This window comes from Anarhichas minor, unplaced genomic scaffold, assembly GCF_050575085.1.
Source record: "Anarhichas minor isolate MPS153535 unplaced genomic scaffold, ASM5057508v1 ptg000021l, whole genome shotgun sequence".
NCBI lineage: Eukaryota > Metazoa > Chordata > Actinopteri > Perciformes > Anarhichadidae > Anarhichas > Anarhichas minor.
The window spans coordinates 2,469,916-2,483,665 of record NW_027466467.1 but is presented as its reverse complement, the minus strand read 5'-3'; the positions used below and the strand labels follow the sequence as shown (position 1 = coordinate 2,483,665).

Here is a 13,750-nt window from a genome sequence, read left to right as displayed (position 1 = left end):
AAATGCATTTTGCTCAGCAGTACATTCTTTACTCCCGTCTGGTTTCCGTGTGTAAGACGTTCGACCTGCTTTGCATCTTCAATCATGAAACTGAGCCGAAGTATAAAACATGCGTCACTACGAGACGAGCTGTGGTAATAAACAGAACAGCGTTGATTCGGAACTGATAAAACCTTTATTTCACTTTAAATTGTCTTTTACATTTTTGTCCTGTTTATAACATGAAAGGTGAAACTAGAGTTGGATTTTTTTTTTTAAAAGACAAACACAAATCTAGTATTACTTCAATAACCAGGGGGGAGGGGGTGGGGGAGGGGGGGAGGTGTTGAAGGGTTTTTTATTTTTTTTTGTCATTTTTTTTGGTGTTCTTAAGCTAAATCTAAATTTTCACAACCACGTGCGCGCTAAGCAATAAAACCGTCACAGAAGCAAACTTTTTTTTTTGTTGAGTTTTTTTGGGGTTATTTATTTTTCCTTTTTTATTTTAAGCATAATACTGGTCAGTAAAAACAAAAGTATTTGAGATACCAGATATACAGACAGGCTCGGTGCCACATTCACTACTGCATGGGATCAGTTTGTTTCCTTATAAAGCGTAGAGTAGAATAACTAACTTTTATTGTTCAGCTAACGAGAAAAATAGCGGGGGGGGGGGGGGCTTTTTTTTTTTTTTTTTGTTACCTTTTGAACTTCAGTGCATGAAAACATTTGTCCTCAGCTAAAGAAACAAAACAAAACATTGAGACACATGACTTCTCTACACCTAAAGAGTGGAATGTGGAGATGGTGAGTGACGAGGTTATTGTGACACTGAGTGGACCGGCCCTCTGATTCTCACCCTTTGGGTTTTAAACTGGACCTTTAACTGACGGATTGTTTTGCTTTTTCTGAATGAGGCCCAAAAAAAGTATCCTCTAAAAAGAGTCGCCTCGACACGAACGCGTGTTTTATGAACTTCAGATCCAAACGACACGTTCTCACTTCCGCTCACAGATGATTGGTTGATCGGCTGCCGGGGAGATTCGGCTCCTTTCATGCATGAAAACGTTGTGGACTCGAAGTAACGGGGACACTTAAGAACATTGCTTCCTCATTTTAAAAAAAACCCAACATCTTATTTTACAGTTGAACCAATTTAAATAAGTCAACTTGGTTAAACCTAAAGAAAAGCCTTCAAAGACGTCAATTTTTGACGTAAAGATTTAAAAAACAATAGATTCCGTTTCCAACTCACCTTTTATTTTGAAGGGCAGTTAGCTGAACTGTGTCAGATCACAGGAAGACAAACTGGTCTAACTGTATTTTGGAAATGAGGAAGCGTCGTTCCACAGAGTGAACAACGCTCACGTGTAGATTTACGAGGTGATGAATGACGGCGTGCCTTCTTGTTGTAAGATCATTCAGCAATAAGTGGAAACTTTGTCGACTTTAGGGAGGTGGAGGGGGGGTACCAAAAAATAAATGTTGAGGACAGCAGCTGACTGTAACGGCTTCAAGGTTTTCATTGCAAGCACAAATGTTAACTAACGACGACAGACAAAAAAACGTTTTGTTTTTCCAAAAGACAGATTTACAGTTAAGCTCTAAAAATGTTTTACAATTTTACAGTTCTCAAAAACCGGAAAGAAGAGAATTTGATTTGTTACACAAAGAAAAGAAAACAAGACAGAAAAAGGGGAAATGAGCACGTTTTAGGAGTTTACATTTCGGGACAGCAGCGCTGATGTTGATCCAACGCTCGTCTTCTCAAACATTTCGATGGAATGTATGAATTTTGTTGCTTTATTACGTTTTCAAATCCGTTGGCGTTGAATAAAACTCTGGGCCTCAGTTAGAGAGTAAAACACAAACAGGTGAGTGTTCGACTACAGCAGGTAAACGCTCCGTCAGTGTCACAGTACGGCCTCGTGGGAGGACCTTCTGTATGAACCTCAGCTCTAAACACACCCTCCCTCTGAGTACAGGGCTGTTCACCATCAAAACGAGGAGCAAGGTGGAGGAAGAACTAAGCATCACAGTGTTTGTTGAAAATAAACGGACAGTTTAATAACCTTTATGTAATTGTTGTTGTTGTTGTTTCGTTTAAAGTGGAATAAAACCAGCCATTTGCCAGTAACACTAAGAAAAAAAAGCCAAAAGAGAAGGGATGGACGACTAAGCGTTAACTCACTAGAGCAAGGAGTCAAAAGGAAGGGAAGGAGGGAAGGGACAACTATATAAGTGCGTTAACTCAATAGAGCGAGGGAGGAGGGGGGGCACTAAGGACAGAGGTTAGCAGAGAGGGAAGAATGGAGGAGATTAAAAAACATGAATTAATTTGGATAATTTTGGATAAAAACCCTCCCTGCGTGCTAGAAGACTAGACTGACCCGTGGGTTTGGTCAGTCCTGGAGTGCCATGACCAGAGGGGGGGTGGGGGGGTTTAGGGTGATGGAGCAGTTTCTCTTTCCCCCCCCCTCTCCATTTCTTTTACGATCCGTCTGTGGAGGTCGGGTACTATTCATGCTGTTGGTTATACAGAAGGGGGGGGGGGGGGGGGTCGGGCTTGAAAAAGGGGGATGAGCGGGGGGGATGTTTTAATGTGTACGAAGAGAAGGAAGAAGAGGGGAGAGAGAGAGAGAGAGAGAGAGAGAGAGAGAGAGAGAGAGAGAGAGAGAGAGAGAGAGAGAGAGAGAGAGAGAGGGGAAGAGGAAGAGAGACCGGAGGAGGAGGAAGAGAGAGGGGTCGTAGGTCAACAGTGAGGTGCGCTAGTTCTCTCCGTCGCCGGTTTCGCCCTCGTCGCCCTGGTTTTCTGATGTCCACAGCTGAGGAACAAAAAGAGAAATATTTGGGTTACTTCAAATACAGCAACAATAAATCACTCCTCTTCACTGAGGTACGATTCTGTATCACCTGTGTTATCAATAAATCCTAAGTTATGCAAAGTTCCTAAAACAATTATACCATAACAAGTTCAATAAATAATAAAAATGTTAGTTTGACGAACCACATTTTACATTCAATAAACCTATTTTAAATGTGAACGGCTGTAAACTACACGGTAAAAGTTCGAGAGACACTGCACCGGAGCACCAAATCCGCCACTGAAAATAGTCCCCAACAAATGCACAACTTCTCTCCTGTTTCACCAGTTCACCATGTTGTGGTGTATATAACATTAAACTGTATATAGTTGTGTTTTAATCTACACATTGGAATGAGAGGTGTGCCTGGTTTCAGACGGTTCAACAGAAAACAAAGAGTTGAACTGGTTCAGTATCTCACATGAGTTACATCACCATCACTGTATCTAGAGACTCTTCTCTCCAACGGCTGCTGTCTGATGGTTTTGTTGCGGCCACTTTCTCTTAACACCTCATCTTCACTATTATTATCCTGTTATGGACCGCTTCATGTTTTTCTATTATTATTATTTAGCACATCTGCACAGAAGAGACCTAACGGACTGAAACCGTGGCTGTATATTTACACGTATCGATACAAAACATCCTTCATATTCTCTGATCAGCGTCAGCAGTGGTTACTCACAGTGAGGTTGTCCCTTAATAGCTGCATGATCAGCGTGCTGTCTTTGTACGAGTCCTCGTTCAAGGTGTCGAGCTCGGCGATCGCCTCGTCGAAAGAGAGAGAGAGAGAGAGAGAGAGAGAGAGAGAGAGAGAGAGAGAGAGAGAGAGAGAGAGAGAGAGAGAGAGAGAGAGAGAGAGAGAGAGAGAGAGAGAGAGAGAGAGAGAGAGAGAGAGAGAGAGAGAGAGAGAGAGAGAGAGAGAGAGAGAGAGAGAGAGAGAGAGAGAGAGAGAGAGAGAGAGAGAGAGAGAGAGAGAGAGAGAGAGAGAGAGAGAGAGTCAGTGATTCTTAAAAACACATTTACATGAAGGTTAGGTTTGTCTCGTTTAATGAGTTCCATCGGTTTGTTTGCTCCGTGTTCTCAACATGTAAAGTTACCAGGCAACAACCTCCGGTTCTGCCGAGTGAAGCCGATGAGGAAGTGTCTTAAACCTGCATTCTATCTAATGTCCCACCAGGGGGCGACTCCTCTGGTTGTATAGAAGTCTATGAGAAAATGACTCTACTTCTCTCTTGATTTATTACCTCAGTAAACATTGTAATAAAGCAGGGTATGCTTTAGGGCGGGGCTTACTGTGATTGACAGGTCTCTACCAGAGTTATATACGGCGTCTCTATGTCACTCCTCCACAGTCCAAATATGGTAACTTATGTTCATCGATTGCGAGAAAAAAAACACGGCGACGGCCGTAATCCAAGATGGCGACGGCGAAATCGCCGAACTCAAGGCTTCAAAACATCAGTCCACAAACCAATGAGTGACATCACGATGACTACGTCCACGTCTTATAGACAGTCTATGAAAGTAACATGTAGCATCTTTTAAGCGGTTTTTAAGGTATCAAATGAAGTACTCTTTTGGTATCAATATCACTTTAAGGGTAATCTTCAGGGTACTGGCATCTTCAACTCTACCCAGCTCCATAAAGCTCCAGGTATCCAGCAGAAGTCACACATAAAAAATGCTGTACCTTTTGGGTGCTTTCGCTCTTGAGTTGCAATTTTAAAAAGTCGCCCCAAGCTGCCAAAAAGACAGCGCTCTGTCTGATCATAACACCATGAAAGAAAAACATTCAAATTCAGCGGTCCTAACGTGAACGAACACAAAGCGTTGTGCACCCACCTGCTTGGCCAGAGTGCAGGCCTGCTCGGGCGAATTGAGGATTTCGTAGAAGAAGACTGAGAAGTTGAGGGCCAGGCCCAGCCGGATGGGGTGTGTCGGCTGCATGTCCTTCTTGCTGATGTCGAAGGCGTTCTGGTAGGCCTGCTGAGAGTTCACCACCGTGTCTAACACAAAAACACACCGCTCAGTCACACTGTGACCCGTGAACATTATTACGACACGTGTTACACAAACCTGCAGTGAATGTCCTCTTGGTGGCAGCAAACGAGGCTAAAAGTCTAGAGTCACGTAAGCAGCGCTGTGAGGCTGCACTCGAGCTAAATGCTAACGGCACGCTAACACACCAACACTGGCGATGTAAACCAGCTGATGATGAGCTAACAAGTGTGTTTACCACGTTCAGCGCCTTCATTTATTGTATCAGTGCGGTAACGTTTGCCAATTCACCATTAAATACAAAGTACAGCTGAGGCTGATGATGCCGCGAGATGGAAAGTCACCAAAGTTACTACAATTCATCCTGAAGACGATATGAATATCTGTACAAAATTTCTGTTTTCTATGGTACTTTTTGGAGGATAGAAGTATCTTCTGATGACTTTTGGTAAAATAAATTAAAAAAAAGGGAGCTGGAAAATGTTCACTTTACTGTAAATGTTTACTAAGTTCTGTTCATTAAAAGGAACATTAACCCCGGAGCTACATCGCAAACAGCACCGGACTTTTGTTTGAGCAATAAAGAAAATGACCCAGGTGCCCCAGCCCTGAGTCAACAAGCATCGCTCTGCACAAGCTGTCCAATAGAAAGACACTGAATCAACACCGCGACCACCTCCGGGTGATGACAACACACTCACCCTTCTTTGAGTCCCCAGAGGCCACCTCCGACAGGTATCTGAAGTAGTCTCCTTTCATTTTGAGGTAGAACACCTTGCTCTCCGCCTGAGACGCATTGGCAATGAGGAATTTGTCGAGCAGATTCTGAAACGCACACAAAGACCACCGGACGGGTTTATACACAGAAACATATATTTAAACCAACAGGTCAGCAGATTCTGTATCTTATACAGTCTGCCGTGCTACTTCCTCATATATATATATATATATATATATATATATATATATATATATATATCCCGAAAACCTGAATAATATCACCACATCCCGCACGGCAAACTGATCCAGAAACAGTTTCTCTACACTCTCACCCTCATCTCCAGCTTGTTACAGTGGCCACTCATAAAAACAGACCTACGTTTAAAAGCAAATACAAAGAAAAAAGCTTCTGTACAAACCGTTTCAAGACAGATCCAATAAATGTAAAATATATAAATATATATATATATATATATATATATATATATATATGTCGGGGGAGAAAATAACATGTCTTCTTCCCGTCTCATCACTTTGTAACATCTTCTAGATGAAGGTGACCAACATATTTGGGTCCTTCTGAGCATCCTGCTGCTGTAAGGACGCCGCATCTCCTCCCTTCATTCCTCCAGCGCCTCATCACTGCAGAGGCTTCCAGTCTGAGCTTAGAGGATATTATTAGACGTCTGCTCAGACGCAGGAAAAGAAGAAGATTTGAGTCTGATCTGACCTTGTAAGGACCTGGCTGTGTGAGGGTGGTTAGAGAGGCTTCAATCGAATCAAAGAGCCAAACTGTTACCAACGACACAGGAGATACTTTCCCTCAGTTTTGGGAAAAAAGCAGTGAATCTACAACCACACCACTGGATGTCACCAAATCCTACAAAGAACTGCAACTTTAAGGAAAGAGTGACCAATGAAAAAAGTGCATTTAAACAAATCTCCTTGGGTTCCTGACAAACTATTTCCTGCTTCTGCTCCTGTATTTCTGTTCAGATCCAAGTATTCAAATAGTCTCTCACACACACACACGCACACGCACGCACGTCTAATCCAGAGATGGAGCTACTGGGCATTTGGACCGAAAACAGCACTGTGTTATAAAGAAGATTTTTAGGCTTTGTGTGTCCATCAAGAAGAGAGGGAGGGAGAACAAAGAAATGAAACCTTAGTTTGATTGTTTCGCTGCCGTTACGTTCCAAAGAACCAAAATAAAAACACACCGATAGCAGCGCTGTGCACACAGCAGAGCAACGAAGCCCGTAAAGACACAGCGATGCAACAACCAGCTCTCATTCGTCACATACGGCCGCGTTGTCTGACAGAACTAAAGTGGGCCTTTTGCCCGTTGATGTAACAATGCTTGTGCCAAAAGCAGCGGTATCAGACAACCTCAGCAGCAGAACGGAGAAAACACAGACAAGAGCGCACAACATACACAACAGTGGGTCATACCTGACGAGTGAGAGTGGTTATGTCTGTCTATACTTTGTCTTTTCACCATGAATTAGAAAAAACAGTGTGATCTCCCTCCGTACCAGCACATCCTGGCAGATTTCTTGGAGTTCAGTCTCGATCTTCACACGGTACTCTCGGGCCATCTGCTGTTTCTTCTCGTTCCCCTCCGTCTTCTGCTCGATGCTGGAGATGACGCGCCAGGATGAGCGGCGGGCCCCCACCTGATGACACCGTCAACAACATCACTTTAAAATATCACACGCGACGGCATAAACAGCTGAAATAATACATATTTAGTACGATAGAATGATAGTACGCTATTCTCCCAACTCAACAGGTAAAACGTACTGAGAACGACTGCATCGACACATTTTTCAATCAAACCTGGATGATAAATAGAGCAGCAGTGCTGAAAAGAAACCTGAGGCTGCTCTTATATAATTTGTGCTTTTATAAATAGACGATAAAATCTTCATGAAAAACAAAAAACTCCTGTAACAGAACATACTAAAGACTACGACCATTGATGAGCCGGGAGATGCTCCCAGCTGACAGTTATTAAAATGCACAATAAGAAGGTGTTTATTATTGGTGACATGCTCAATGCAACGCTTCCTTACAGGCACAAGTGGAGCAGCTCATGAAGTTCTCCGAAAGAGAAATGAAAAATAGATGTGATCTTTATTAGTGGACAATATTCAGTTAAAATATAAACGATCGGGAGATTTGCATTAATGATTCCTAGTAGGCGGTCCTTGGTAACGCTACACTGTTATCAAACATACCTAAAGCAGCAGAGTGCATTATCCACTCTGCTGCTGTAATCCTGCAAACGTGCCCTCTGCGGGACTAATAAAGGATCATCTCGTCTCTTATCTCAACTCCATACATTTATTCTTTATTATTACGAGGACAGTTTTAATCTTCAGCTCAGTTCTATGGAGAAAACATACCTGTGAAACATTTATTAATCAATTTAAGAACGCATGAACCGTGAGCTCTGTATTGAACCAAATCATTAGCCGACTGCACAGTTGCATCGTGAGCATCTACACATTGTGAATTAATAACAGTGTGAATTAATAATAATAAATAAAAGGAAGGTGTGAGCCATCAGATGGATTCGTACCACGTTCTTGTAGGCGACAGACAGCAGGTTGCGCTCCTCGTTGCTGAGCTCCAGGCCCTGCTCCGTCACGGCCTTCATGGCAGCCGCCATGTCGTCGTAGCGCTCGGCCTGCTCGGCCAGCTTGGCTTTCTGCACCAGGTCGTTCTTATCCATGTTTTTAGGCTGCAGGGGAAGAAGAAGAAGAGGGGAAGGAAAGACCAGAGTCAGTGTTTGGACTTAGGATTTACCATTTACCAGCTGGAACGACAAAAAGGCGAGACAAGAGAGTAGAGCGGCGACGAGAACGATACAAAGACAAGCTCAGAGAGACCGCGATATAAGTAGAGCATGCCAAAGATGGAGAATATATTAAGAGAAAAAGGAGACCACTAGTGCGGAATGACCGGAGTGTTGGGCTAGAAGCTCAAGCATCCATATAGATGTTGTACGTGAATATTAGGATATTAAAATATACCAGTAGGGATGTCAACAGTTTAAAAACAGTAAAAGCAGACGTAGCACTTTGAAATGCGCCAAAACTTGAGCGCAAAGATCTTTTTGTATTTCACACCATTTTAAACATTCACCAGTTACCCGTTAATGGGAAGCAAAATTAAACCAAAGCCGACGTCCTATGTGCAAGCAAAGACCTTCCAGCGCCTCGTTAAATGTCAAAAACCCTTTCAATAAAAGCTCCCCCAGTTATCACGTCCCCGAGGGCTTTTTCTACTCGCAGGATGAATCTGTAGGTCTAAGTAGGCCACAGCCACCATCTCACATCTACCCAGTAACTCTCCACTGTGGGCTTTAACTGGCTGCGTTGATTAACCTGTACATTCCATCACATCGTTTAAAACTGCTTAAGAATGAACCGATACACAAGGAGGTAAATATGTTAATACACTAACACCAGAATACAGCCGTACCCTCACATCTGCACGACAACAAGTTGGATATATTTCCAGTTGAGAGCAGCGACCACCCTTCTTCCACCAGAGGGACATTTATTCAAACACCACCTTGTTGGAGCTTACCTGACTTCTGACCTCCCTGTCGAAGGGAATGAGGACGGGGTTTCCCTACGGAGGGCAAAAGAGGTCATCTATAAGCTTGATGTATTATTCTTTTCTTTCCTACATATGATGCTACATAGTGAACGACAAATCTGTGTTGAAATCAGCAGAGCGAGATAATTAATGTTAGCGGTTAGCAGCCGGTGGGCTATGAGCTAACATTAACGGAGGTTGCTTTGGCAATACTAAATTTAAAATTCAAGAGACAATACTGTATTCAACCTCTTCGAATCAGTTCTCTAGAAAACATTGCGGCAGCTTTTACTCTTGGAAATATGTGTTTTTTATTGCATTCATGTCTTTACCCCCACAGCATGACATGTCACCGCCAGGCATCAGGCTGATGTGCAGGGCCCGGCTTCAGCCCGACTGTCACAAAGATCCACTTTTCATTCAGTGTCACGGTTCCTTCTTCCAACTCGTTTCAGCGTTTACGGTCTTCTTGCAGATGCTCGGTATAAACGAGGCTTTTGAAAATATTTTTCATATATGATCTTCTGCACTCCAAACGTTATTTAGTATATAATGTTTAAAAAAAAAAGATCTCATAATGATAAATTGATCAAACTGGTTATATCATGCAAATACAAAGCACATCATGAAGTCTAGCTCACCACCACCAGATGGCAGCCGTGTTCTCACCATGACATTCAATAGAGCTGGTTCAACTGTGGCTCTGATGTTATAATACATTTAATTCATGGCGTCAGATAAGTGTTTTTTCTTCTCTTCAATTGGTTAAAATATTACTCAGGCAATTTAATTGTTTTTGCTTGTGAGCAACTGATAATTAGCAATAAATCAATCAACCTAAAATCACTTTCACATTTAACATTACTCTACATTATGTCAACCATCAAAGATTTTGCAATACTATAGTATCCATTTGATATCTCTGGTTGTAGCAACAAAGGCAATGTTGTGATCAACCAATGAGCAGGACCGCTTAACAAGTTTTTGTATGAATTTGGGATCAATACAATGAAGCAACTTCATTCATCTGCTATTTAAATTGCTGGATTAGAAAAATATCGACATTTATGACAGCAGGACTGCAGCCCTTGCACCCGACTGAAAAGATGGATGTGGACAAACAAAACTAAAATCTTTTGGTTATTCACAAAGTTAGATCCTGCGGCCTCTCTCCTACACTTCCTGTGGTCTGCAGGGTAATTATTGGTCTCTCAGCGCACCAGTGGCACAGTTCCAGTGCTGATTCAAGAAATCAATTATTTGTGGATATTGAGTGCGGTTCCATTTTTTCACCTAAAAACAAAATGCGCTATAGCATTAGAGTACAGCATCATTATACATTCAGATACCCATTTCCAGGACACTGATTAGGAAGAAATCCCTCAGATTTTCATTATGTCAACAGCTAAACTACACTGTTCAGTTTCATTGATCTGAAAGTGAGAGGGGTTTTATCACATTACATCAGTTTTAAGAAGAAAAGAAACAGCCACGTCATGATCATAATGTAAATCAATAGTCAAGACGCCATTTGATTTTGAATTGAAATACCCGAACAAATTATAATAATTATGGGAAAGGTGGAGTTTACTTTATGTCAAACAAACATTTAAAATAACCGTGTCTAACCTCTTCATGTCATTCAGTCAAACGATTGGCAGAAAATTCAGCAACGTTTTGAAAACTGATTTCTCATTTAAGTCACTTTTCACGCAAAAAAAAAAAAAAGACCCCCACTTCATAATTTGCATGATTTAAATGATAATATCTGGATATTTAACATGGGCTACATCAACATGGGTTCTGGGAAATTGTAGGCCATTTACGGCTCTGACATATTATAGGGTGCACTATTAAATCAAGACAATAATCAGGCGATTAGTGAGTAATGAAAATAAACTACGCTGACAGTTTGTTATTCACCTGAGAGAGGTGAAAGATTTTATCTGTCAGCAGCAAATTTCAATTACACCTTCGGAAAGTTCAGGTGAGTCCACCAGAGTTTAACTTTTACTATAAAAGGTTCCAGCATGCTTAAAACTTTACACCCTGATAAACATCCCCCACTCATGAAAAAAGCCTTTTATAATGAATGATTATGAAACGGGTGGCTACGATTTAATGGATTTCACTCTTAACAAACATACGTGTTATTTTAATTAAAAGATTCAGGTGTTCTCATCTCTCAGGGTTAATCGTCTAAATTCTTTTAGTTTTATTGACATGGTTTTTATTGCGGCCATTGAGTTCATCACTGAGGTTTTGCTGATAAAGAACAAATGACGTTGACAGGTAATTAAATAAGCACAAACAGGAACACGTGCCCAGTGTGAAAATGAAAATGGTGAAAGCTTTTTTTCAGCATCGATGAAAAGGAAGTGAATCTTCAGAGGCTGTGTGTGGCATTCGCACAGTGCTGTCATTTCGACAACCGTGTTATGCCTCCGAAGCTAATCGGAGTTAGCATTTAGCTCAAACGCCGCTCATTGCGGTTATTAACAAGTACCGGTTAAGGGAAGCGTAATCAACCGCCTCACGTCAGTTAAAATTGATCAAAGTATGGCCATTTCATCACACTACCATCGTCTGGCACGGTACCAACACCAGCAACGTTACAACCGTTACCATCTTACGTTATAGCTAGCTGACTACTAAAGGTTAACAGGCGTATGCGCACCGAGAGAGAAACAAAAATGGGGTACACCATCTTCAACAGTCGGCACGAAAAAAATAAAATAAGACAGTGAACGTTTTTTCCCCCCCAAGCACGTTTAGAAACAAGCCCACCAGACCGTGAGATGGTTCCGGTCGTGTCGGTTATAGTCGGCCTGCCATCAAACTACGCCCTCCTTGTCGCATTCCCCTGCGGAATTTTTAAGATGGAGAGATAGATTACCGCTAGCATTAGCATGCTAACAGAACGTCATACAGCACGGCCGTCGGCTTTTTAGCTAACCTGTTAGCTTAGCTAGCTAGATAACGGGAGCTGACCCAGTTCAAATCGGAACAGCGAAACATTAAATGTGCCGAGCTACGAGCTGAAATAGCTGAATGATTAAAATACGGCATGTGTTCCCATTTCTCCGCTGTCCTCTGTCGGTTCTGTGATATGGAAAATAATTTAAATCGTATTTTGAGAGGAAACTCCCGGTGAAATACGGAGGGTGTGTTAGCTTCCATGTCGTTTCACTACGCCATAACGGAGCTAAGCTAAAGACATTACATTATTAAATTACGCTGTTTCTGCGAAGAATGAGGCCGATATATATGTCGGGTTGTTCTGGGTGTTGTCGGTAGCTCAGTGCTATAGCTTTGCATTATCCACCATGCAATGTACTGGCTGTACTTTAGCATTGCCTGCTAAAAAAAGAAAATAAATGCTGCTTTCTCGACGGCTAAGCTGTCAAAATGGCCAAACTTGCCGCTTGCTTCGCCCTCCCTACACGGTCGCGTGGTCGCGGGCCTTCAAACAAAAAAAAAAAATCAACGATCTAAAAGCACGTTATACAACACAAAGAGCACGCGAGACCTTTCGACAGGTGTTTAAGGGTTATTTATCGCTAGTTTTGGGCCACAAAGTCTCGGCCTAAAAATCCTCGCAACCCAGCCCCAAAACCCACAATAGGCACCTTCCGCCGCATAGGAAAGGAATGGGGGGGCCAACCGCTGGGGCTTTTTACCTTTACACCCCCGCAAAAGAAAGTGTGTCCTCACGCTGTGATACAAGACAATAATCGAGTATTATTTTCGGTGAACTCACATTTTAAAGCGAACAAGGAAATCCCGATTTTATTCTCTGAAACGATGGGAGTTTATCAAGCCGTCCTCCGCTCGCTGCTCAGGGTATTCAGGGCAGTACCACTTCCGCCTTTGCTCTGACACTTCCGCTTCCTCTAAAACCCCACCCCTCCCCCTGCCAGTATCCATGGCGACCGAGCCAGGGGGTTTCCTGAGCATCTTGCGAGGGGCTTTGACGTCAGAGACAGAAGACCATGGCAACCAGCAGCTACGGGATGACGTGCGCCGGTCTCCGTGGCAACTGTCTCCACGAGTTCACCATCGTGTCAGCTGACACAGCGTTGTGTGGGTTTTTAAAATTTTTATTATTATTATTATTTTCTAGTCAAACCCTCAAACACGCAGCCCATCATTAACAATCAGTAATTAAAGAAAAATATATATATATTTTCCACATACTTTTCTCTGATTTATTTGTGAATTTTATAATAAAAACATATTTAAAAAAGACATTTAAACAGATACAAAAGCTAAATAATTAAAAAGTGTATTATCATAATATATTTTTCATTGTTTGATGCAGGCCATTTTAGTGGAGGCATTAAATATATCACAACAGCATAGACAACTTTTTAGTTTTACTCTTGGACAGCGATTTGTTTTCCTTTTACTGGCGTCCTTTGATGATATACGACAGAGCTGCGTCCTGGTGGTGCAATGAGACAGCAGCCTGCACTGTTATAATAATAATAATAATAATAATTTTATTTACATAACACCTTTAAAAACAGAGTTTACAAAGTGCTTTGACAGACAAAGAAAAGCAAGACAATAAT

At 42.0% G+C, this 13,750-nt stretch overlaps 1 protein-coding gene across 3 annotated transcripts; it reads right to left on the bottom strand.

Annotated features, from left to right (window-relative positions):
- Positions 1–156: 156 nt before the first annotated feature.
- Positions 157–13,094, bottom strand: ywhaba (tyrosine 3-monooxygenase/tryptophan 5-monooxygenase activation protein, beta polypeptide a). Of its 3 annotated transcripts, XM_076096357.1 has the most exons (9): positions 12,937–13,026; positions 9,509–9,670; positions 9,165–9,209; positions 8,152–8,313; positions 7,103–7,243; positions 5,546–5,669; positions 4,688–4,852; positions 3,529–3,623; positions 157–2,804 (listed from the first exon to the last, which is right to left on the bottom strand). In XM_076096357.1, exons 4-9 carry the CDS (start codon positions 8,302–8,304, stop codon positions 2,748–2,750), a joined length of 735 nt encoding a protein of 244 aa, XP_075952472.1. In that variant the 5' UTR covers positions 8,305–8,313; positions 9,165–9,209; positions 9,509–9,670; positions 12,937–13,026; the 3' UTR covers positions 157–2,747. The 3 variants fall into 3 exon arrangements, with proteins under 3 accessions (XP_075952472.1, XP_075952473.1, XP_075952471.1); XM_076096358.1 differs by lacking the exon at positions 9,509–9,670 and having other exon boundaries at positions 12,937–13,046; XM_076096356.1 differs by lacking the exons at positions 9,165–9,209; positions 9,509–9,670 and having other exon boundaries at positions 12,937–13,094.
- Between the last annotated feature and the right edge of the window lie 656 nt (positions 13,095–13,750).